This window comes from Schistocerca americana, chromosome 4, assembly GCF_021461395.2.
Source record: "Schistocerca americana isolate TAMUIC-IGC-003095 chromosome 4, iqSchAmer2.1, whole genome shotgun sequence".
In the NCBI taxonomy this organism is placed as follows: domain Eukaryota; kingdom Metazoa; phylum Arthropoda; class Insecta; order Orthoptera; family Acrididae; genus Schistocerca; species Schistocerca americana.
This window is the reverse complement of record NC_060122.1, coordinates 588076705-588104154: the sequence shown is the minus strand read 5'-3', so window position 1 is coordinate 588104154 and position 27450 is coordinate 588076705. Positions and strand designations below refer to the sequence as shown.

The 27450-nt window shown below is 41.0% G+C and overlaps 1 protein-coding gene across 2 annotated transcripts in view; it reads left to right on the top strand.

Annotated features, from left to right (window-relative positions):
• Positions 1 to 27450, top strand: part of LOC124612475 (band 3 anion transport protein) — an 860143-nt gene that overhangs the window by 627575 nt on the left and 205118 nt on the right. For both annotated transcript variants that reach the window (XM_047140708.1, XM_047140709.1), the window contains one exon: positions 15386 to 15554. In XM_047140708.1, coding sequence (XP_046996664.1) covers positions 15386 to 15554 — 169 coding nt within the window. The remainder of the gene's footprint in view (positions 1 to 15385; positions 15555 to 27450) is intronic.

Below are 27450 nucleotides of genomic sequence, written 5' to 3'. Positions count from 1 at the left end.
TAAAACCCCAGATCGGCAACACCCTCGGTACCACCTGCCCCTCTTTATTGAGAATTTTAAAAAATGTACCTCTACAAAGACAAACTGTGAGGCAGACCTAAACGCCTGCAGGCGGACATTTGAAATCAGAGGGGTGTCAAGGGGTTGCCTGACTACAGGTGCCTAGAACTACTCCATAGGTTGTGACTGCACAAGTACATTTTTTAAATTCCCAGTAAAGAAAGTGGGTGCCACTGAGCATGTTGCCCATCTGGGCTGTCTTAGAACACTCTTTGTAGTTTTATTCGTGCATGTGTCAATGTTGCACCACTCTGTGGTCACATCACGGCAGAGCGCGATACAGGAGGGCCGAGAACGCGTCAGCAACCTTTGCTGCTTTGGATCACAGTCAAATTTCGGAAAATGGCTTTGATCGGTCCCTAGTGGCTCCGACAGCACACGAGAGCAAAAATTGTAGTTGGATTGCACTCCAAAGGAGTGTGATCGCGTTCAGTGGGGATGCAGTACCGCAACGTCCTTAGAGCAGGGTTGAAAGGTCTGGGGTGTCAAGAGAGTCAAGATCGAGAAGAACGTCATCCTGTTACTCATCACACTGCTTACTGTCCTTTCACCCCCGAAATATTTGGGAATCAGCGCCCCAACTAAAGGTGTCGTTTCATTGACCCATTTACACCACCTCCTCACGCCTTTTCGCGTCGATTCTGAACGGCGGTGTGGGTGAAATTTTTTCTCGGCCACCCATAAGAAAATCGCCTGTTTTCAACTCTGGGTGTCGCGGTTCTGCCCTCCATCGCACAGATGTGGAAAGAAGGGGTGAAATTGGGTAAGAGGGGTGTGGCGACCCACCCATCGTGTGACACACCCATGGTGAGGCTGAGTGGAACTGTGGTGAAACTTGGTGCCGACTGGACACTGTTAACCCATCTTACACGTCGCATGAACTTCTGCGCTTTGGTCTTTGGCCTTTTTTGTACGTGGTGACATCTTGCTGTTTGAGGCGTCGTCGATCCCGAGGGTGACGTCGCAGGGCGGCACACTTTTTCACAATTACAGAGGGAGGTTGTATACACATATGAGCCAAATTTCAAACTTCTGCGTCGCAATGGAAGACACAGGATTTCGAGAAAGTGCTTTAGTTGTGTTGTGCAGTGTATCAGGTCACTGTTGAAATGTCTTCGATTGGGGTAGTGTGTTTACTCTAATACGCCATTTACAGAGTCCGCCAGAAAACAGTATACACACTTTAAAGAACGGAAAGTATTACTTATGTGTTTATTTTACATTTAATAATTGATCACACATGTTGTACAACATTCAGTTTAGCACGTGGTTACTTTAAATGTTCAAAATGTTCACCGTTGGCGGCTATACACATAACAGAACTATGTCAGTCAATGTTACAGTGTAGATCGCTGCGTATGTCACTGTAATCTCCTGGTGAAGTTCCTCCAGCGTGCGCGGCTTACGTCGATAGACGTTATCTTCCGCAGTTCCCCACAAGTAAAAGTCCATAGGTGCAAGATCTGGCGACCTTGGAGGGAACTCAATGGGCCCTCTTCGGCCAATCCTATGCCCCGGAAAATTGTCATCCAGGAAAGCTCGTACACGGCTAGGTGGTAGTGTGGTGGCGCACCATCCTGTTGGTAGAAGACCTCCTCATCGGCTCCATAAAGCGCACGTATGCCTGGCAAAATTGATGTGCGTAACATTTCCAGGAACACTTCTTCAGTGACACTAGCATTAAAGAAAAAGTGTCATACTAAGCCCCTAGATGACAGTTCACACCACACATGGACCCCTGGGAGATCCATCGCTTTATCCACATCAACATGCGGATTTTCCGGTGCCCAGTACACACTGTTATGCCGATTCACGGTTCCATTAAGTTTAAATTGTGCCTCGTCACTCCACACTACCTTTGTCGGAAATTGTTCGTTATCAGTTACCATTTGCTGATACCACTCGCAAAATTGCATTCGGCGATCAGAATCGTCACCATTAATCGAGTGCAGTAACCGTGGACTGTAAACTTTCCACTTCTCAGCTTTTAGAATTCTTCGTACACTTGTACTGCTAACCCCCACGTCACGGACACATTGCGTACCAGACTTCTGTGGAGAATTAACCAACTTTCCCAACAGTAGTGCCGACGAAGCAGGACTTGTAGCAGTATGCTGTCTTCCTGATCTTCCTTTGTGAATATCACAAATCGTTCTTTGCAATTGAAACTTGTCAATGATGCGTTTAATTGTTAGGCAGGTTGGCGGTTCTGTTTCAAGCTCCCGCTTCCATTGACGTTGCACTTCAACGGCGTTATCAAACTTGAAAAACCACTTCACAATACATTTTCGTTGCTCGGCTGTCAAGCGTGCTCCAGCTATCTTGTTTTCTCAATACCGAATACTACAACACACTCGTAACTGAAATCGAACGACAATATCGATATAGCTTGAGAGAAAGTTTATACATTATTCTGGCGAACTCTAGACGAAGCTACTCGGAGCGACCATATCATGCAGATCTTTCTTCTGAAAATCAGAGGCGTGTTTCGAATCGTAGCACCCGTCTCCCAAGTTTAGTTAACACTCCACTTCTTGCGAAAAACTACAGCTCCTCAGCAGCTTAATGTGGGAAGATATTTCTGAACGCCATTGCCGGCAGAGGGTTCTTTGAGCCACCTTCAAATTACGCCATTCTTTAACAGCGGGTGGTAAAAATAAACACTTAAATCTTTCTGTACAATCTCTAACTTCTGTTATTTTATTATGACGATCATTTCTCCCTAGGTTGGGGACAATAGAATATTTCCACATTCCGAGAAGAAAGTTGGTGATTGAAATTTCGTGACAAGATATCGTCGCAACGAAAAGTACCCTTGTTTCAATGATTGCCATACCATCATATCCGTGACGCTCTTTCTCATATTTCGCGATAATACAAAACGCGCTGCCGTCTTTGAACTTTTTCGGTGTCCCCTGTCAGTCATATCTGGTAAGCGTCCCATACAGTCTAGCAGAGGACGAAAGAGCGTAATGTAGGCAGCCTCTTTAGCAGACCTGTTGAATGTTCTAAGTTTCATACCTTAGTCGGTGGAAACGGGACCTTTGTGAGGTCTCTTTTTATCCATTCGTCTGTAGATCTGTTCGTCTGACAAAATCCCTTTTTCTGGGGAATGGGTAGCGTTATCAAATTGAAATTAATGTCAAATACTAAGGTCTGCGGTCCCTTGGACGTGTAAAAAATTTAAACTTCTTAGTCACTGGAATTAAAAGAAATGGCCATTTATATCACATATTTTGGTACTCGGAAACTCACTCATCAAAGCTATAGATTAAATGTCTATATACGTAATTAAATTTGTAAGCAACCTTCAGAGCGTGAGTCATACTCGCACTATTCCGGTATTTTTATGCTAGAGTATCCTCATTTTCTTTCTAAATGCTACAATTGTCGAAATTTGTCGAATTATACTGTGAAGAGAAAAATAACGACTCCTCTAAGAACTCAAAAACGTGTAAACCATCAGTTTCGTCGACGAATCCCGAAGGATCAGAATTAATTTCAATTTGCGGACTCTGCTGAACTTGCACCGAATTTTGAACTTATTTGAAACACGGTTTGCTAATAGTCTGTGGGACATATGGACGTAAACCGCTGGAGAGAGCTGGATTTGGGGTGCGGCCAGAAGAAAAGACCCCTCCACTTAGCTCGCACCCCCTCACGGCCGGTGCCAACGAGTAATTTTCCGCCCGTCCGCGCGCCGTCTCGCAGACGCAGCCTGACGGCGCCCACCGGCCCCTGACACCTTTTCTTAACACCACATCGCCATCCCGTCGCTGAAAAAGAGATAAAGTGTCTCGACGCCGCGAAGAAAGCATGCGAAGAACCGAAGTTCATGTGGAACGTTACTGCAATCAGTATTATTAACCGGCTAATGTTCGAGACCAAAAAAATTAAATCAGTAACAAACACTGTATTTATTGTAGTTAGTTGGACTTGAAGTAACAGACGAAAAAACAAATAATTTTAATTGCCGGTTTGTAATTATTATTCATTTGCAAATGACGCATTTCGTTTCTTCAGACTGACCAATATTAGATGGTGTCAGGCACGTGAGATGCCATGAATGCAAAACGTCCCAGTAAATAACTGCCCTCGACGTTTTGCATGCTCGGTATCCCATGTGTCTAACACACCTAATATTAACCAATCTCAAGATGCCTGAATTAGACGAAACGCGTTATTCGTAAATAAATAATAATTACAACCCTGCAACCGAAACTGTTTCTTCATCGAATATTACTGGTTGCTGAGCCATACCCGCGATGAGCTGGAAAATGTTTTTGAAGTAATAGGTCCCACATGTAGAAAAGACTTCGTTGGCGTTTACTTCTGCGAGACCGTGAAAGGTCAGATGCAAGGTAACCGTCAGTCTCAAACGACTAGTTGGCTTTTAACATGTGCTAAATGGCCACTCGTAATCTTTACGTTATCAAACAAGCAGCTGGAGTTAAAAGATCTCCGGAAATAGCCGGAGACTCAAAATCCAGGTATGACTTCGGAGTTTCTCGCGATATCCCTGTAAAAAACATTTTCGTTGTACTTGTCGCATCAAATCTAGGTGATATCTCGAGATTTTGACGACATGCTCCATAATCTTAGTGAGAAATAACGGACTGTCGTGGCTCCTGTTGTGGTGACCATTTGTAGGTCATAGTCCATCGAAGTAGGATAACGGAATGTGTAATCAGTGCGCTAACTATAGACCTCTCGAGCGCTCCTAAAACCTCCAGTGGGGAGAGGATTGTGGCAATAAAAACATGTTCAAATGTGTGTGAAATCTTATGGGACTTAACTGCTAAGATCATCAGTCCCTAAGGTTACACACTACTTAACCTAAATTATCCTAAGGACAAACACACACACCCATGCCCGAGAGAGGACTCGAACCTTCGCCGGGACCAGCCGCATAGTCCACGACTGCAGCGGCCTAGACCGTTCGGCTAATCCCCTGCGGTTGTGGCAGATAAATTGTCCTTATCCGCACAGGTAGAATACATGTTTGTGTTTCTGTAACTATGTTTCACAACCGTCACACGGGCTGTCTTCAGTAACAGTATGTCTGTTTTGTAAATATATATCTTAATGTTTAAATGGTGTATGATGTCTGTAAGTGGTTTCACTGAGGGCAGAAGATAACGAAAAAGTGATCGTAAAAGCTACTAGCGATTTTCACATTGTGTGACATAGTAGCAAGCACTAATACAAATATACAGGGTGTTTCAAAATCAATATACGAGTTTTAAGGCTTTGTAGCATTTATTACACTTAACTTACAATTGTAAATCAAACATCAAATGAAAGAGAAACTGTAACAGTTTTTCTTAAAAGTGTTCAGTGTGAGCACCATCGTCACACATAGAGTCGATAGGCGAGTTTTTCCAAAACCTTGATCACTATGTCCACAGTAATTGTTGCAACAGTGCTGCTTCTGAAGTCGGATAGATCACCTGGTAGCGGAGGCATATACGCATCATCATTTATGAACCCCCAAAGACAAAAATCGCATAGGGGCAGATCGTGTGTGAACATGAAGATCATATAAAACGAGCTCTGTCATCCAGCGTCTTGCGGCCAATCCAGCTGTCGGGTACAACGTCGTCTAACCAGTCGCGCGCTGAGTAATGCCAGTGAGATGGCGCACCATTTTGCTGCTCAGAAACACCAGTTACAGTTGCTTCACCGAAAAAGTCGAGAGGAGTCTCGTTGTAACTGTACCATCTCGTGGGCATTTGATTACCCCCAGATACACACATTACGTGTGTTCACATTTCCATTTAGGTGAAATTTCAGTTCACTCCTGAAGACGACATGATCCAGGAAATCTTCATCTCATGCAGCAAAATTTCATTTGCGAAGCTGCCACGTAAACCGTAGTATGTATGTTTTAGAGCTTGTAACAACTGCGAACGACAAGGACGAACTGATTTGTTGGGATTACACGTGATAGACTCTCACTCGTTCGAGATGTTTTTTATTCATTCTTGGTCGTTCCATATTCTTCCGTTTGCGCAAGGGTATACAAACAAATCTGTTTGAGTTGCTCTTTCATTTGATGTGTTATTTATAATTATAAGTTTAATGTAATAAATGCTACCAAGCCTTAAAACCGGTGTATTTATTTTGAAACATCCTGTATATAAACACAACATAAAAATTAATTTGATGGAATAAGCCACAAAGGTTTTCTTCCTTGATATTAATTGCGACTGTTTCTTCTATAATGATGGTGCTTGTATGAGTGTAGTAAAGCTGTTAGTACCGTTTTGTAGGCAAAGACTGACTACGATGTTACAGTAGAAAAAAATAAGCAATTGCCTAGCCTGGAATTACGGTACCCCATGCAATATTTTTGGAAGAATTCGCCTGTATTTGACCTTAATGTTTAATGTTCTGAATGGCTTTATGTGTAATTTCTCTCTGCAAGTGGCTCAGATTTGATAATCAGTTTAGAATTGATGCGTTTCCTGATTTTTCGACTGCTTTTAAGTGCGTTATTCCTTTGTTGACATATGAAACGAAATAAGCCAACTGATTACAGACTGAAGATGATACTGTGGAGGCAGAAAGGTGCTAGGCTGATTCCTCGTAGTCTTGTGCACCTACAGAACTCCTTCCGACAAAATAGGAAAAACAGACAGACGTGATATTATTTAAAGTCCAGGAAGCGTACTGTCTGCAGTGAGCACGTGGTACTGAAGAATGCTCACTATTCGGCATCTGACAGGACTCCATGCAACGAGGACAAATCTCAACTTCCACAGCACCTGCCCAGTGGGTCAGCGCCTGTCGGAGCGCCGTTATGCAACCCGCCTTGGTTACATGAGTGCTGAATTAGCTTCCTTCCATCCCATCGCTGCCTTTCCCCTTTTCTAACATCTGGGGTCATCAGTCCCCTAGAACTTAGGACTACTTAAACCTAACTAACCTAAGGACATCACACACATCCATGCCCAAGGCAGGATTCGAACCTGCGACCGGAGCGGTCGCGCGGTTCAAGACTGAAGTGCCTAGAACCGCTCGGCCACACCGGCCGGCTTACGTAGGAAAGTAGGATCGTAACGAATTGCAGAAAGACTTGGGCAGAATGTTCACTTGGTGTAATGAATGACAGCTCTCTTTAAATATGGATAAATGTAACGTAATTTCCATAACAAAGGGAAAGAAGCGGATAGTATCTGATTACAAGAACTTCTTGAACACGTCACGTCGTATAAATATTTTGGAGTAGCAGTAAGAAGTGATATGAAATGGGTGGTCGTGTAAAATCAGTGTGAGGTAAGGCGAATGGAAGACAAATTTGTTGGAAGGGTTGCGAGAAAATGCAACGTATCTGTAAAATAAAAGGCATACAAGACGCTAGTGCGGCAAATTCAACTATATCGTCGCAGTGCCTTATCAGACAGGCGTGACAACAAATGTCGATCGAATTCAGAGACGCTTTGCTATGACTGTTACGCGTTGATATAGCAAGTACGAAAATTTAACATAAATACTCGCAGAACTTACACGAGAATACTTGCAAGGAAAACCACGTAGTCATAGCGAACCCCTGTTACGTAACTTTAGAGAAACCGTATTCGAATGACACTGGACACCCATTACGCTGGTAATACGAACTCCGTCCACAGGCCCACCGCCCTCCCGGCCGTTGTCAGTTTTCGTGACCTGGAGCTGCTGCTACTACTAGGTCAAATAGCCCCTCAGTTGACATTATGAGGCCGAGTACATCGCGGTCCAGCGCTCCCATTACGGAAAAAATCCCTGGCAGTACCGGGAAATCGAACCCGTCTCCTCCGCATGCCAGTCAACCGCACTGACCACTCAGCTACGGAGGCGGTTGTCCATGACGTTCCCACCATAGCCAGTCTCGCGTAGAATCATGGTAATAAGAGAAATTAGGGTGCCTACCGACAGTCATTATGAGAGCGGAGTAGGACAGAATATCGATAATATTGCTAATATACTCCCCACCATTCACTGTACAGTGTTTTAGTAGTATGAATAGGTAGATTTACTAAGTCAGAACGAATGCGGAACACTTCAGTTCGCGAATGCCTAAAAGCGTGGTATGGGTTGCCACTGAGTACGATCACCTCTGGCGCGCATTCCGATATTTTATTTATTTTTTATTTGCTACCATTCTGATAATACCGACAAGAGGAGTTGCATTTCTGACGCGTTAAGGAGAGACTCAACCCTAAAACTTCATTTTTCTAAAAAAAATGTAAATGGCTATTTCATATCTTTGAAATGTTTCCTCTTAGATCGCAGAACGATTTGTCTGTATTCGAATTACAAGTACGACTAAGAAGTATTTCGAACGGGCACTGCGCAAGGGGACGTAGCGCACTTGACTGCTGCCAAAGTGGTCAGGACAGTATCTGTCTACCAGAGACTTGCATCTGAGGCATTACTAGCATGTTGCACTGATGGCAAGACACAATACGCAAATGAAAGTTTGCGCAGTGGCATTTGGTCCAAGTGACGTAACCGTATCTGTCATCCAAGCTGTTTGATTGACGCCCAGCCATCACGTTGAACGATACACTAAACTGAAACATACTGACAGATAATACTGTGTGCCGGAGGGGGACTCGAAAATGGAACCTTGGTTTCTCCGAGAAATGCTGCTACCGACTGACCTCAAGGAACAATTCATAGCTTCACTTTTGCTGGTGGCGCCTTAGGCTGGGGCTAAGCATTCGGGTGAGGTTGGTACCCAACTACCCCAAAATATACATTTGTTTCAGAGTTCTTGATAGAAATGCTATAGTTCTAGAGTTCTCTGTTATAGTTCGTAACTAGCTGTTACACCAGAGTTAACCTGGTTCCTACCGCCCACAGTTGAGCGTTCCAACTTTTATGGTGGGCAGTAGACAGTAGGGGTTTTAAAAACATTTTCGTTAGATTTTCATAAAATTTTGACATAAAGTATTTGGTAAGTAATTAGTATTATATGTTTTAACTTATTATTATATGATTTTTAAATTTTGTAAAGTAAAATGACGTATCTGTTTTACAAATCACCATTATTGAGGAACCGGTGGGCTGTTAGAAGACTTTTGCTACTAACACAGATACAAAAGTAGGCGGTGAGAGAAATACGTTGACTATCCCTGCACTACAGGGGCGACTGAACGAGCATAATGATACTGTTTAAATGAACGTGAGTAGTATTGTTCTGTGTACTCTTTACATCCTTCATAGTCAATGTGTTCTTCGTTTCTGATTGTTACCTACTTCTTTACAAACAAGCTTTTTGAGACATGTCAGCCAAATCTTCCACTTTTCTTTTAACATCATTCGATGATATTCTTCTGTTTAATGGACATCCTGGAGCTGGTGTAGGGTAATGAACGTCCGCTAAATGAGAAAATATGTTTTCGCTACTTCCAGTAAATGTAAGGGGCGATCAAAAAGCTTCCGGTTGAGGGCGTGACTATAGCGTATATGCAACGTAGCGCGATTACGATTCGAGTACACAAGCACCGACACGTAAGAAAGGAATTTTTGCGGCATTCTTGTCTTTCCTGCATACGTGCGGTAAATGCGGAAACAAAAAATGGTTCAAATGGCTCGGAGCACTATGGGACTCAACTGCTGAAGTCATTAGTCCGCTAGAACTTAGAACTAGTTAAACCTAACTAACCTAAGGACATCACAAACATCCATGCCCGAGGCAGGATTCGAACCTGCGACCGTAGCGGTCTTGCGGTTCCAGACTGCAGCGCCTTTAACCGCACGGCCACTTCGGCCGGCAATGCGGAAACGTGAACTATTACCAAATGCGTCCAAACAGGACCAACGTGCTGTTATTCTTTTCTTGGTTGCTGAAGGACAAATACCGGTAGACATCCATTGAAAAATGAAGAATGTTCATGATAATATACGCGTCCTATCGCAAATGTAAGGCAGAAGTTATGCCAGCTCAAATGAGAGACTCGAGCACTCGTCCTATAGTTGTAATCTCTCCCCGATGAGATTATCACGCCTTAGGTCGCTTATAAAAGACCTCGATGGGTCGGTGATTCCTATCGGACGCGGATGTGTAGCAGACACTTAACGGACTTCTTCACGCAGCAGGACACTGTTTTAACAAACAGTTCTCTTCAGTCCAGTGCGTCGGTTGGGAGTTCCTGACCCGTCATTCCCTCCGCGCGGAAGTGACGGACTATAAATTCAGTCTTTCAGACTCGGTATCCAGTTTGTTCTACGATGTTTCGTGATGCATAACCGAAGTTAACCTGTCATGCTTTATGTTCATGAGAATTTTCAAGTTGCACAATTGTTTGGATTCCAAGTTAAGTGGTAGATTCCTATAGATCTGCCTCTAATGCCCATATTTGCGTAAAAACATCTTACCCGCTTGATGGTGTTTTTATTTTAACTAACCGAAGCTGTATATGTGCGATGTTTTTGTTGTACAGATTTTTTTTCCGCTCGTCTATGGACGTTTCAACGAAACGCGGTTACGCGTGCATGATATTCGTTAGCTGCCTGGTACAGAGAGGCAAAGACAATCCATTCGTTTGATTTGCTGTCGAGAAAGTTAATGAATTCGCGTTTACACAGAATGGGTTCCATTAAAGGCCGATGACTGGACCTGCGTTTCTCCTTTGTTTCGCGAAATCGACTCTAGAATAGATTTCAGCCCTGCTGTTTTTGTTGATCGATATATATGCCCCCTAAGGTCTAGAGCCAGTTAACAATATTTATTCAGCTGACGGCTCCAGAATAGCTTCTAAATCCTGATGAAGCAACATTTAATCGTTCATTTTTTTTATTCTTATACCAACGCTTTTTAAAATCTTGTGGGCTTCTTCTACATCGGACGAGAAGCTACATATGGTCACCTTTATAAGTATAGCTGGTCAACAATGTTATTTATTATAAAAGCTTGAGGTTGTCAAACAAATTCGAATTCACTATAAACACAAGAGGAACAATTTCATTTTATCCAGTATTACGAAGTGTACTAAGCTAGTAACACAGCCCATTTAAGTAGGAGAATTACCGCTTTCCTTACTGTGCTAGTACATCGGATTGTTTTGTCATTTGTAAAACTGTATAGGGTTCGGATCTGCTTGCCACTCGGCTGTCCTTTTGAAAAATGTTTTCTTGATTATACCTTCGCGTTCATCTTATCTTATAATCTCGCTACTTGAAGATTCTTGTCCATCAAACCAGTAAACAGACCTTTTGTCACGGTTTCTCTTATCAACTCAAGAACTAGTTAGTACTCATTTCCCCTGTTAATCAGTTAACAACGTGTACATACAGCAGCCACGATATTGTTAGATACCACTTCTCAGCAAGGCTGTAACTTGAAGAGTAAAACACACATTTCGAAAGTAAACTATTTATTCTCAAATAACACAGTAATCATAGCTAGTGCAGGGAATAAGTCACTTCTGCAAACCAGCAGCACTGTTTAAAACTCATAGACGATATCAATAAACGGAAATTTCTGAAGCTGATGTGAACACGTTTGTCTTCGCAATGAGCTTGCAGTTCTTCTTACAACCGAATATTTTTGATATGTGTTAATTTCCCTTATCGCCACAAAAAGAGGCACTATTAAATTTTACGTCAGAACGTCGGGAAAATCCTGCCGCGCACAGGTTTAACGGAAGAGACTCTTGTGTTAACTTGGTAGATCCGACCAGGGTTTTTTTCAAGTTTCGCACGACCTCGAACACAGGTAAATATATTACCCTCGCTGATATTTCATTTAAAGATTAACAGGAGTGCAAAATAAACTCGCGCTGTTTCTTTTGTCCTCTTGCATATACTCCCAAGCACTATTAAGCGAGTTATCGAACATCAGCTTTCAATAATAACTAAGGAAGAAGCCATGCCACCGCCTGGTACTCACGCAAAGCCGAGGAGACTTCCTGAACATAAGTTTGCTACGTTACAAAGTTGTAGGACTCGCTTGCTCTTCTTCTTCTTCTTCATTTTAAAAAGAGGAGGAACAAGTCACAACCCAGTTTATGACTCTCGCCGGTAGCGACAGAGCTGTGTCCCGAAAGAAAGAGAGCGCATCTAGCTCCAACTACCATTCCGTATTTAAAGTATGTTAATTCCCGTCGTGCGACCATATTTTGCGTCGGAATCCTTTTCACAGGAATCACCTGATAACAGATGATAGCTCGGGCAGTGTACTGCCGTTTTACACCTTGTGTACGCGATACTCCCGCCATCTATATATGTGTATATTATTATCCCCCGACCTTTGTCACGTCAGTGTACATCTGTTGTTTAGGTGATATCATTAACCATCTCAAGATAACGAATTACTGTTATAGTCAATTTTGAGTTTAATTCTGTGACAACAATTTGATCCTATATTTCTTTTATTCATAGTTTATCATCCGTAAGCTTTAAGTATTCATAAACGGTGATTTCCAATTATGAACCGTGCTATAGTAGAGTCTGTGATCCCATGCACTTTCTTTTCATACTTAATAAACTATACCAAAGAATACATTGAGACTGTAATGGTAGAATTGTTGTAGTACTGTTGAGTGAAGTGGAATACATTATTGATACTCAAAACTGTAACAGAACAAGATTTAGCACTCTCACCTCACCGTGTAAGTGTATTCCTATATTTTTTTCTAAAAGCCGCGATTGGTTATTGTTCTTACGGTATATCATAGAATAAGGATACCTGTGTACATTACAGCAATAACGTAACAGCGTGAACCGCATGTAAGGCTTCAGAGGTACATAAATCAAAAGGATTTTTCGATTCGGACGATGAAAGTGATGCTAATTTAAATGAACCAGTTCACATGAATGCGAGTCTGACGAGTGCACAGACTGATTTATCAAAAGCAAAGAAGATAAAAATTAATAGCCAAACAAATTTTCTCTGGGAAAGAGTTATTTCGATACCATATGAAATGTGTGTGCCATGTACTCTAGCTGGATGTAGTATTGTTCATCTTCCTGGACTTAAAAGTGTTGCTATCATCATTGAAACTGGAAGTATGTGAATCGTTTGTTTTTGATGAGGTTACATGTCGATGCTATATTGTTCCATAGAATGATAAGAGCACCATTCAAGGAACCACGCCTATCTTATTAAACGAAAGGGTTTAATAAAACGAAAGACCTACATGAAACTATGTATTACGGTATTAGTTATGTCAGACGGTGATGATAGGAGCGTTCTGTCAGCATCTCACGATTTTTGTTCATTTAATTATGAGATTTAAACTAAAATTTTTATTACACGTCAGGAAAAAAAGTCGTAAACGCCGAAATGCAACATAAAAAATGTGCTTGTTTAAGTCACATACTTTCTTTACGAGTGCCCCGAATGATTTTGGTGTACATGTTATTCACAGTCTGTTCCTATCAGTGGTGCCCTAAAGCTTCTTGTTTCCATTGTAGGCTTCAGTGTAAATATTATTGTCGGCAATTGGTTGACGTCGGTGTCATGTGAAACGTTAACGAAAACTCACGTGTCTTTGTTAGGTACTATTATAATGAACAAGCCACGGTCGCTACCACAACTTAAATCTGATCGTAAACATCTAGAGGGTACAGCAGTTTTTGGTCATAATAACTTTAGAGTATGTGCGTGGTTCCCCTTCTTGAACAGAAGAAGAGTGCGAGGAAGGGTAGGTGTGGCATGAGTAAAAGGAAGATGAGGAAATGACTAAATACCTCTTCTAAATTGATGTAATTTTTTTTTTTACGTGTTGGCCGCTTAGAGTCGCTGCTGTCTTCGCCGCATTTGGTCCAGCTGACGACACCAGAAGGACCAATAGTTTTATTTACCGTTTTTTGGTGGTGTACAGTCATGAATATCTAACATCGGCTACTACAAAATTGCTATATAAAAAATTCTTCGTTGCAATAATGAACAACAGACGCAATACAAGACTGACCAATACCATAAACTCGTGTAAATGTTTTCTTGTTAAAAGGAACTACCGGCTTACATTATTAGGATAGCATCCTAGAGGCACGGCTTACGGCGTATAACTCATGACGTACATCAAAGAAACTGCACAACAATACACATATCCAAGGGAACTGTCTAGCTGTCAATCAGTTTTGCACATTGACACTTTGATAAAAGGGAGAAATTTATTAAGTGCCACTGGGAATGATCTCTGGCTTTCTTGCAACATGAATGGCAAAGTTTGTGCGTACCATTATCAATAAACCGTCTAAGAACAGGGGAAACCTCAAATGTAACGGACATCGGAAGTGAATGTCGATTACACTGGTTCATCAAGGGCAGCTCATGTATCTCAGTGGAACAGCTTGACTTCGAAATAACCCAGAGTGTCACTTGACTTCTGTCCACCGCAATAGTCGTAAACTCTGCTACGTATGAGTCTCATAAGCAGATTGACAATGTCTGCACTCATGTTAAAGACTGTGTGTTAATGGAAAATAAATTATTTGGCAGCAACAAAACTAAAGCGTTGCTGACTGAAAATCTGTAGTCTTCTTTAATGAATCATATTCTCTGCTTCATGATACGAATGCACGTTGGCGTGGCTGGCGACAAAAACAATGGAGTAGAAACACATCTCAACCGTCCTTGTATGGACACAGGATGACACTGACAACAGTTTGGTCAAATTAATTGTTTTTGTGGCACTGTGGAGTAGGGGTATCATTAATCTATATAAATGATGTTATTGACTGACAGTGTGACAAGTAGCCTATTTCTTGCAAAGAGATCATGTTCATCTGTACGTGGTGACCATGTTCCCAGAGAAGGAAAGTATTTTCCACCAGGTAATATAGACTTCGGCACACAGCTAGAAGTTGTCGGTTGTTGTTGTTGTGGTCTTCAGTCCTGAGACTGGTTTGATGCAGCTCTCCATGCTACTCTATCCTGTGCAAGCTTCTTCATCTCCCAGTACCTGCTGCAACCTACATCCTTCTGAATCGGTAGAGCTTGGTAAATACTTAAAAGCCAACTTCTCTCACATTAAAATTTCCTACATGTTAATCCAGATGTCTCTAGCTGTTGTATGCTCTGTAAATGGCTGTTACTCTGATACAAGCAACTGGTCACAGCAATACGACTTGACAGAGTAAGTGTTTGTGTATTTTGATTGTCTGATCAGTGTGATGCATGCTCATAGTTAACGAGAAATTTGGAGTAAGATTTATGGGATACTAGAAAAAATTCTCTATGTTGACAAAGAATGTGAAGGTCACTTTTTTCTTCAGGTAATAGACATGATTTTGCACACATACTGCAGTTGGAACAGAATTGGAGGTGATCAGTGGGGAGATACATTGCATTCATTTGTAAGCTGACTGATCTGTTGTCCGTTTGTTGCAGCACGATGGCCGTGGTGCGGACGCAGCAGTTGCCGACCTGGATGAGGAGATGGAGAAGGTCTTCGCGATGGCTGATGAAGATCGCTTTGATGTGGCACGCCTTGCTGCCTCTCCAGACTCCAGCAGCACCGCCGCCAGCAAACGCAGCTATGGCGAGAAGGACTATGCCTGTGAGTTCTCTAACTTCTTTCTAGATGCTCACTGAGTTGTTGACGCCCAAGGAGCCACGACATTCTTAGTACTTTGTCCCCTGCAAAAACAGATTCCTTTGGAATAACATACAATGATGTATTGTGTACAACCAACATTTATGGAACTGGGAATACTTCATTTTCAAGCAACACATAGGGTTCTTTATTTTCTTATTGTGGATAAAGAATTAAACACAGTTTCTCAGGCTGGTATGCAGGGCCCAATCATGACTCTGACATAACTCACTCATGATGAAACATAATTAATTTGCATGTGTTAATGAAATTCTTCATGTGTATACGATTTTTTAGAGGCAAATTGATGCATTTATATTTCCAGATAATACATGTTGTACATTAAAAATAATTTAACTCAGTATATTTGGTAGATAGGTTTGAGACTGTGTTTTCGGGCAGTTTCCCACATAATTAATGTGTGAGTGTGTGTGATTACTGGTCTGGTCTTCAAGCTCTGTTCATGTACTCTGTTCAGACATGCAAGTTCTTGTGACTGGCTTAACTGTAATTATTTGGAGACCGCACTGCCACATGTGTAATTGCATTAGCCCTATGAAACCAGAATTGTTAATGTAACTGTCTCAGTTTATAGATGCTGCAATTATTCACAACACTGAAATGGGGACAGCAGTTGGCATGAATACACTAAACCCCTTTTTAAGTACAATATTGATGCAATCAATCGTATAGTGTAACAGTGCCATGAAAATAATGAATCACCAGAGTGGGCATTGCCGAATATATACTGGCCAAGCAAACACTAACTAGGTCCATTCCACAACACTCCCCATCAAAAGGACATCAGTTGAAATAATTATTAAAAGTGTCAGCTGAGGTTTGTCATGGAATTCAGGCACTGACAGGTCAGTGTCTTAAATGTTCACTTTCAACTTAATCATTTGTCATCAATACCTTATTTAATTTGTGCATAAATACTGTGTCTGCATTTAGGAAACAGTGAGATTTTATTCTCACATCTGTGGTTCAGCATAGTTTTCTGCCGTGGAAAGTTCTATGTCTAGTGACTATTCACAGTATTCCTGCACCATTAGCCAGGACAGTGGAGAATGATTGCACCACCTCTACCAGTGGCATGTGGTGTGGAAGAGTCCACTCCATAATGGCAGAAGGCAGCTGTCATACCCAGTATACCAACCCCTACCCCCTGGACAGGAGTACCACTTGATGATGGAATGGGCCTGGCATGGCCCTGTTACACCATGGCACTATCTATAAGGTGGGCTTATTGCAGGAGGCAAGTACTGCATCAGAGACCCGAACTCATGATTGCTGCTGGTGGCACCACATTGTCCCCATATTCTGATAGCACTGCTGGGCTGTGAATGAATCTGGCACCAAAATGACAAGTATTTATGTGGCGTAGCACCACACCTGTTATGCAATTCCTGCACTTCTAGTCACATTTTTAACAACACTACTGAAATCTGTCCTGTGAGAAATCTTTGGCCGGCTGGAGTGGCCGTGCGGTTCTAGGCGCTACAGTCTGGAACCGAGCGACCGCTACGGTCGCAGGTTCGAATCCTGCCTCAGGCATGGATGTGTGCGATGTACTTAGGTTAGTTAGGTTTAATTAGTTCTAAGTTATAGGTGACTGATGACCTGAGAAGTTAAGTCGCATAGTGCTCAGAGCCATTTGAACCATTTGAGAAATCTTTTCCCTATACTGCAAGAACCATGGCAAGTTTCACAAAGCCAAGCTGGGCTCCCTTATTTTTATCAGAATACCAACACCCCACGCTCACCATATGCCAGCAGTTGCTTCAATACTTCATCACCATATATCCACAAACTTGCCCATAAAATAGTAGTGGTCCTACACTAGCCTTCTCCCTCAGAAGACTCGGCCACCCAGGTCACCACTTGAGACTAATCTGCAACATAGATTACTGAGTCCAGTGAATATCACACCAAGTTTTCAGAACAAGTTTTCACCACAAAAATATCTGGCAGCTTAACCCACAAAGTTTAGAGACAACATCTAATATGCTAAGTTTATTAACAAGACTTTCTCTTACGCAACTAAATTACTTATTACTATGCCACTTAATAGTTCATTAACTCCCTTGGAACACACATCACATCATGCCTTATACTTTTTCGTTACACTAATCATATACTCTTGGTAATTGTCTCTGCATACTCTCAGGGCTTGTTCCTTGCCCTTATATCCTCTTCAACTAGAAAGAGTACATCTATCACCAATATTCATAAGTGCTACAGAATTCTGCATATACTCATTTTCATGCTGTACAGATCCAGTATACTGGAATTTGCATGACCAGTGGATTCAGTTGAAGGTTAGCTCTCTTCTTAAGATAGATGAAAGCTGTGCACAGCAGTGCTAGGTATTGTGAACTCAAAGTCATGGTCACACTCTGTTGCCCTTCTCTATACTGCTGCATCAATTGCTCCACTGAAATCCATCCAACTTGTGTAGCTGTTACTTGGTTCAAGGAATTGATTAGGTATGGTTTCAGTGTATTATTTAGGGAGGTTAGATTCTGCTTTGGGAGTGCCTCTAGTGGTTCATCTAGCTAGTACAACTGTGAATGTGTTGCACGCAATTTTGTAGTTACTGCGACTGTGGCTGGTAGATGGAAGGTTGAACCTGTTATGTACAAGGGTAAGTCAATTATTATCTGCTACGTAGTTATAAAATTTTATTGTAATCAAATAGGAAACTTACAAGAACATCATTTTTCGATATAGTCGTTGAAACGCACTTGGTTCATCATTGTAAAAGCTTCCTGATGCCCTCATAAAAGAAGGTTCTCAGTTGAGGTACGGGCCAGGAATGGACCGCTTCTTTCACTGCTTCGACTGAGGCAAATCGATGGCCCCTTAATGCCTGTTTGAGTGCACCAAACAACTGATAGTCACAAGGGGCAATATTGGATGGAGGATGATCCAATACTTCAAATTTGAGTTTCTGGAGCATTTCAGCAGTGTGGGCACCAGTATGCAGATGGGCATTGTCATGCAACAACACAACACCTTTTGACAGCAATCCTCGTCGTTTGCTTCGAAGTGCAGGCTGTAGCCTGACAGTAAGCATCTCACTGTAATGTCGACTGTTTATTGTTGTGCTCCTTTCCCCATAATGTTCCAGTACTGGACCTTGTGGGTCCCAAAAAACTGTAAGCATCAGTTTTCCTGCGGACGATGGGTCTTGAACTTTTTCTTGCACAGCGAATTTGGATGTTTCCATTCCATACTCTGCCTTTTATTCTCCATCTCGTAATGGTGGATCCATGTTTCGTCACCAGCAATGATCCTGTCTAAGAAGTTGTCCCCTTTGTTACCATAGCAATCCAAATGTTTTTTGCAGATGTCCAAGTGCATTTGTTTATGCAACTGTCTGAGTTGTTTTGGGATTCATCTTGCACAAACTTTATGAAACCCAGGTCTGTTGTGGATAATTTCGCAGGCAGAACCATGGCTAATTTGCAGACAATGAGCCACTTTGTCAGTTGTTAATCGTCTTTCTAAGAGAATCATTTCACATGAATGCTCAATGGTTTCTTCATTTGTGGCGGTAAACGGTCGTCTGGCTCCTTCATCGTGCGTAACACTTGTGTGATCATTTTGGAATTTTTCTGTCCATTCGCAGACACTCCATTGTGACAAAACACTGTTCCCATACTGTACCAAAAGTCTTCGATACACTTTCCGACTGCAAAAAATGGATCACTGAATGTTGCTGTTTTTTGGTGCAAATAGACAGCGGAGCAGCCATGACTAACAACACAGCAGCGATAATGAAACTAACCTAGCAGGTTGAAAATTGAAAAGATATAACAACAAATAAACAAAGCATGTGTCATCAATGTAAAACGACAGTACCACCAAAATAAACAAAAATATAACTAAATTGCGGATTATAATTGACTTACCCCCTTATAACTACTCTTTTACTTAAGAACAATATTATCAGGCTTATTTTCATATAGAGGAGAGGTGATTGATAATATTGGTAATAATTAATAGCATTGAAAAAGTTGTAATTAAAATTATTTATATATAATCTCTCAACAGAATAATACTTGTAACAAAGTAGTGCTTCAGGGAAATCAAAGTGGGTTTAATGTGGCTACTTTTGTGTCTAAATCCTACTGTATAAACCAAGTGTGAGTATTGTTAGCTCTCGTGTCTTGTTTTCTGCACTCTGAATAAGTCTATGTAGCTGTGGCATGCGATACAGCGGGCATTTCCATGTGATATGCTATGGAAGGGATCAGGACACTTTTGTTAAACTGGAAGAAAATTGGCTATAGTTAATTTTTACGGGACAGACCTTTTCTGTAAGGCCATGGACTAAGAATATCTGAAAATTTGTGTGCATGAGAAAAAGTAGCGATCAGTATTAAATTCTGTTACATGCCGAATAACTGATAATCGGATCTGTGGACTGTACAAAGGGATGTTAAATTGAATATAAGAGCAGGACTGCACACTGAGGTTTGTGAAGGTAAAAGTGAATGAAGTTTGAATGACCGTATCGATGTATAGTAATGGTCCATAATCCGTGCTATAATATCTTTGAGTGATGAACTATAAAAATCACGGACATTTTAGTCGCCGTAAATGTGGAGAGTAATTGTAGGATCAACCCTCCTTTTCCCTCTATACAGAGCACAATCATTCAGAATCATTTAATCATTAATTATTATTGATGTTAATAAAAAACTAAAGTGATGTCCATAATTACAGGTGTATTAGTAATTACTAACATCCAAAGATGTTATTAAATATCTTGTCTTCGGTATGCAGCAGCAAATTTAGGGTGATCGATGGAGCAAAAGGTTAACATTAATTATTATTATTAACACCTGAACCACAATCCACTACCTCTTAGCTCCACTCCCTTGCCTCTATGAGCCTTTACTGCTTGTAGCAGCATGCCACTACAACCACATTGTTGTATATAGCATTTGTAACAGCCTTCTCATGGTGACTCTTGCATCTGACACAATCCACCCATGCTTGCATGATTCCCAGATCTTGATTTACAGTATTCTTTGCTGCCTTCTCATGTTTCATCATCTCACTCATTAGTTTCCATGGCATATGTGTATTGATCAACACTTTGCTCTCCAAGCTTACTATCTGCATGGTACTCCACTCCACCACCAACTTGGTATCCTCTGCAAATTCTTCACCACCTCTACAGTCCCATTCAACTCCCTGATGTCAGGGGCATCTGTGTTCTGAATGCTGTCTTCAAAATTCTCCTTCTAGCATTTATCCAATCCCTCCTCTGTCAACGTAGTGAATGCGGCACAACTTGTGCTGCTTGCTACATCTGCTCCCATTGTCATTCGTAAGACTTAATAGACTTCTCACATTTCCTGGAAACTTTTCCAAGCACACTATTGGTCTTGGTTCTCTGTTGAAACCCAGAAAACATGTCCTCTAGCCTCCTCCCTTCATTCCTAACCTCCCACGAATTAAAAACTAAAATTAACTTCCGTTGATGGCTAGCGACCATCACATTATCTTGTTTGGTTGTAAGAAGTTCTCCCTTGAGCTGCTGCAGCCCCCCCCCCCCCGTCCCCTGCTGCAGCCCCCCCCCCCTCCCTTTCACTTTGCTCTGCTCCTTTCCATCCTTGCCCTCGGTGTACAACAACCTGAGGACACAGATTACTATCATACTATCATCCTCCCTCCCCTCTCAAAAAGAACTGCTGGCACCAGCCAGCACTTCCATATGAAGAAAATTAAAAGAATTCTTACTCTAACACAAAACTTACTGCTTACCGATAATGTATTGCAATCTGGCAACCTGCACGTAATATCCTAAATAGTTATCAATAAACACAACAAAAGCCTCTTTCCCTTCCTCCGCCTAAGTGTGTAGGGCACCTCGTACATGGATCCATCAATCCATCCATTTTTCATGTCCACTCCTCTGTTTCCTCCTCTTTATGTCCTTCTCTGGCTTTGGTTCTAACATTTCTGAGACTGAAACTGGAGTGCCTCAGAACCCACAGGTGTCCAGCATGCACTGTTATCAACCTCAATGGCAGCTGCAGCCTAATGTTGACTGGTTTTGTTGTCTCAGTCACTTGGTGAGGTCCCAGGTGCCTTATGATAAATTTCTTAGTCTTACCCTTTGACATATATATGTGAGATAACATTACCTACTGCCCTGCCCTATAATGTAGTAAACTCCACATGTGTTTCACTTCTACCTTCTGCCTCCCAATGCTTTCTCCACCTGTTTCCATACTTCTCTCACTATTCTAGCAAAATTATGGACCGACTAATGGCCCTTGTCTCTTCTTCCTTAATCAAGCCAAATGGTGGTGGCATTTTCCTGTCATACACCACATCATGTGATGATCCCATATTAGTGTCGACCTTCAGACACTGCCATGACAAATGAGAGATTTGGTTCCCATTCATTATGATGAGCATGTACATAGTAATTTAACATCCTTCTGACTAATCAGTACACTGATTCCATTCTGCCATTTGTGTGTGAGTGAAGTGGACTAGTTCTCAGTTCCTTTACACATAACAAGTGATATAAAACTTGTACTAAGTTCATCATAAAATTTGTCCCTTGATCTGTAATCATCATCTCCACCACACCACACTGAAGGATGTAACTGGCAACCATTACTTGTTCGACCTTAGCTGCTTGCTGGTTCAACATAGCAGTTGTCTCCACACACTGCGAAAAGTGACCTATTATTGTTAACAAAAGATGATTCCCTCCCGGATTAAGTGATTCTAACACATTCACCCGCAGTCAATTCAAACAACTTGTTGACGTTTCTGGTAGTCTCTGTAATAGTATTCATTTATGATTAAAGTCCATGTGGTGTGCACATTGCACAGAATTTCTCACATACTGTTCCATGTTTCCTTTTCTTCCATTCCACCAATACCTTTCAGCCACCCTTTAATTTGTTGCTATGCACCCTCCATGACCACACAGTATGTGATCATGCATCTCTCTCAGTACTGCCTCCTTCAACCTACCTGACACCACAATCCATGGCTCTAACCTAATTACCTTATGTAACAAACTGTCACACATTCTGAACTGAGGTAGCATCTTGTATAGCTTGCAGTCATTGTCAGAATTCAGTGCTGCTTGCCATTTAGCAAGGCCATGACCACTATTTGTACTACCATTACCTTCCTGCTCAAAGCCTCTGCATTTCCGTGTTTCTTCCCTGTCGTATGCACTACTTCATAATCGAACTCACAGAATCTTAACATTCATTTTGTTAATCTGCTGCATGGGTCCTTTAACCCCAGTAACCATTTCAGAGCAGCACAATCAATCACTAATTTAAATTTCTTTCCATGCAAGTAACATGGACAATATGTGACTTCATACATAAGGCTAAACATCTCTTTTTCCAAAATAGAATAGTTTTTCTCTGGTCTTTAATGTTGTCTCAATGCATAAAGTGGTGCATAAAGCAGTTGGCGTATGGACATGCCTTTGAACATCGACGCTCAGCATGCCAAGTTCAATGTACTGCTATATGCTCTGAAACAATGCACCTCATGCACACTGTATGTCCGCCTCAACGTGGTATACAATATCACAGTGTGCTTCAGTAGTGGTTGTTGCCTATATCTGGCTTGCAGTTCACACTATTTATGAAATGAACAGGTGTAAAATTCCTATATTAGCTGTAGTAAAACACACATTTTCTCCCTTGTCCATATGACAATCATGTTGTTCTGTCTGTAATATATGCAAATAAAAATTTCAGTATCCCTGAACATGTTGTAAACCTGAAAGGAAAGCAACGTGTCCAATCACTAAGGACATCAGCTTATAAATGTTCCATATCAAACAGTCCAATACAAATTTACAGTTCTCCATGTAAGATAAAAATTATTTCATCATTCTCCCTTTTTAGTAAAACTCTTTGTTCATTCTTCACAGTTCCTATTCAGTGACAGAGTCTTCACAAGATGTGAAATAAAAAACTTGAAACAAGAAAGTGCAAAATATCTTACTGCAAGTAAAGCAAGCAGTCTTGTAGATAAAGCCAATCAAACAAATTCCCTCCTCAGAAAGAGCTCACTCATATTCAAATAAGAGTGAATATTATAGAATATACTTCCATTAAACTAATGAGGAAGTATTAGAATTTATTAGCAAATATGAAGGTTAATAAAAAAATGTTTCAATCCAGTGAGATGTGAACTGACAACATCAACTGTAACCTTACAAATCTGCTTCCCTACTCATTACGCTACACTGGCCATGAGTGAGTTACGACGTTACTTTGCACCTTACTGTCTCCTGAAAGCTTTACTAATAGATATGTTATTAACTGACATTTAATTAGAACGAACTGTACCAGGAACAATGTGTTTTAGATGGATCCTCAATGTACCATAATGTGGCATAATTTCATAGTATGAAACCTCCAATAATTCCCATCATTTTCTTACAGATAATTGTATAATTAGCGATGTGTTTCCAAGAGATCCTCAATTTTTTGTGCTTACAAACAGCACATGTACATATCGGCTTCAACTGAAAGCCAATACAGCGTCTCACGACTTCTGAATAGAGATGGTGTTATGTGATGCAGGTGACGTTCTTCCATCTCATTGGTCTATTTCAAATGCACATTCAGGATATCTGATATGCTAAACACTGCTCTGCATGTTCAGAAACTTGACATGCTCAACATTTGAATGCTTGGTTTATGTGCCGACAGGTTAAGCTGCAAGATGATCCCCAACATTGACCTCTTGGTTCAGGAAACAACTCAAAGTGTGGTTAGATGCATGACACGATAATATAAATTCCTTTTGAAAATTTGGAAAAAACTAAACCTTTACTTGACGTTAAAATTTCTTCAACCTTCAAACACAGCCTGACAATCATCTGTCCAAACAAATTTTACCCCTTTCTTCAACAGATGTGTAAGTGTCATGCTATGTCAGTAAATCCCCTTGGATTTTTTTCCATTGTTTAATAAATCCCCTTAGACGTTTTCTAAGTAATTTGAGAATCCCAAAAACGATTGTACCTCCTTACCTGACTGAGGAACTGGGTAATCTCGTACCACTCATATAAGTCTTGTATCTGTTTTCATCTCATCTTTGCTAATTACATGCTGTAAGTAACCTACTTGTTCTGAAGCAAAATGGTAGTGTTCCTTGCTTCATGTCAGATGCCTAGCTCACAACCTCTTATGTACTTCCCTCAGTCGTTGCCTATGTTCCTCCACGTTTTTCAAGAACACAGTTGTATCATCCAGGTAGACTAGATAATTGTCAGGCCTCAATCCCCTGAGTACTCCATCCGGCAATTGGTGAAATGTTTCAGTCTGAGCATACTTCAGCCAAAAGGCATCCTTCGCTACTGACTGCATGGTAACCAGAATGCTGTTATCAGTTGGTCCTTTCGAACCACCTCCCACTGGGGCACCCATTCCTTAAATCTATGGTAGAGAAATACTGGCTCTGACCCAAGTTACCAGTAGTTTCTGTGATGTTGGGTATAGGGTAGGCATCCATCACTGACTTACTATTAACATAATGGCAGTCACAACAGAACTTTTACTTCTTAGAACAGACCATAAACTTCTTAATCAAAACCACAATGGATAAGTGCTCTCTTCTATTATCCCATTATCTAATTGTTGGTTGATGAATTGCTCCATAATCAGTGTAATTATTGATGTACCTGATAAGGTTTCTAATACATTGGTACTTCAATTATCATCTTAACTCAATGCTGTGTAAAGTGGGTCACTGGCAATGGAGCCAGAGGAAAACAAGTCTTCAAACTCCAGCAACAACTTCTCCATTCACACTCTTTGTACTTAATTTAAATGCTCTGCCTTCTTTCATAATTTAGTTTTAGCAGCAGCCTGTGGTTGCCCGTGGTTCACAACCTCTGTGCAACAATCATCCTCATGTGGACTGTCCAAATTTGTTACTAATGTCCTTGTCAACTTCACCTCTTTGGCACCAAAATTGTCCATATTAACTGGTACCAACATGTCATTCCTCTCCAGCAGTTCTATTACACACAACACATTGACAGGTAAGTCTGACACCACACCCACCAAAAGTGACTTCCCTGTGCCACCTGATGGGATTAAAAACTAAAAACAGCATGAGTTTTGACAGACATAGGATTTTCATTTATATATTAAAGTATTTGTAACATTGTTCCGAAACTCTTTTAAAGCACATTATGTAGACTGCTAAGCTTTAGTACGCGTCTCATGTTTTGTTAAAATAATAAAAATACAGAACCAAAAGTTATAATTTTAATTGAAATATTTTGATTACTAATATAAGTTGATTTGGGCATATTCAAGTGAGCAAATTTAAATGACAGTTACTCTATGTGGACAAATGCTCAAATGTAAAAAATACATGTTTAACAGTTAAGATCCTTGGAGTTCTGGAGTGCAAGTTTTAATAGCTTCTCTGTTTTGATTCCACTGTGACAAATTAGATTCCTCATATTGTTTTCATTAAATTAATGCATTCTCCCTAGTGTGATTGATTCAGGTATACCAACAATGTTTTCCAAAAGCACAAAACAAGAGTCTTTTTCTCAGCCCAACAACATGTTTCATTGTTAACTGCTGGGGTCACTTGTAATTTGAAATTATTATATGCAGTAAAAGTGAAGTTATCTGTTGGAAGTAATCACCACAGTACATGTTAAACCCCATGGAAATTGTTGTGTTATTATGATATGGACCTACAAGGTTCATATGGTTTGCACTGGAGATGGTCACACTGTGACCAAAATCAATATGTAAAACAAAAAGATTCAATATTTACGAACAATTCTGCCATTTATCCAAATGTTGTTGTTGTGGTCTTCAGTCCTGAGACTGGTTTGATGCAGCTCTCCATGCTACTCTATCCTGTGCAAGCTTCTTCATCTCCCAGTACCTACTGCAACCTACATCCTTCTGAATCTGCTTGGTGTATTCATCTCTTGGTCTCCCTCTACGATTTTTACCCCCAACGCTGCCCTCCAATACTAAATTGGTGATCCCTTGATGCCTCAGACCATGTCCTACCAATCGATCCCTTCTTCTAGTCAAGTTGTGCCACAAACTTGTCTTCTCCCCAATCCTATTCAATACCTCCTCATTAGTTATATGATCTACCCAACCAATCTTCAGCATTCTTCTGTAGCACCACATTTCAAAAGCTTCTATTCTCTTCTTGTCTAAACTATTTATTGTCCATGTTTCACTTCCATACATGGCTACACTCCATACAAATACTTCCCGAAACGACTTCCTGACATTTAAATCTATACTCGAAGTTAACAAATTTCTCTTCTTCAGAAACACTTTCCTTGCCATTGCCAATCTACATTTAATATCCTCTCTACTTCGACCATCATCAGTTATTTTGCTCCCCAAATAGCAAAACTCCTTTACTACTTTAAGTGTCTCATTTCCTAATCTAATACCCTCAGCATCTCCCGACTTAATTCGACTACATTCCATTATCCTCGTTTTGCTTTTGTTGATGTTCATGTTATATCCTCCTTTCAAGACACTATCCATTCCGTTCAACTGCTCTTCCAAGTCCTTTGCTGTCTCTGACAGAATTACAATGTCATCGGCGAACCTCAAAGTTTTTATTTCTTTTCCATGGATTTTAATACCTACTCCGAATTTTTCTTTTGTTTTCTTCACTGCTGGCTCAATATACAGATTGAATAACATTGGGGAGAGGCTACAACCCTGTCTCACTCCCTTCCCAACCACTGCTTCCCTTTCATGTCCCTCAACTCTTATAACTGCTATTTGGTTTCTATACAAATTGTAAATAGGCTTTCGCTCCCTGTATTTTACCCCTGCCACCT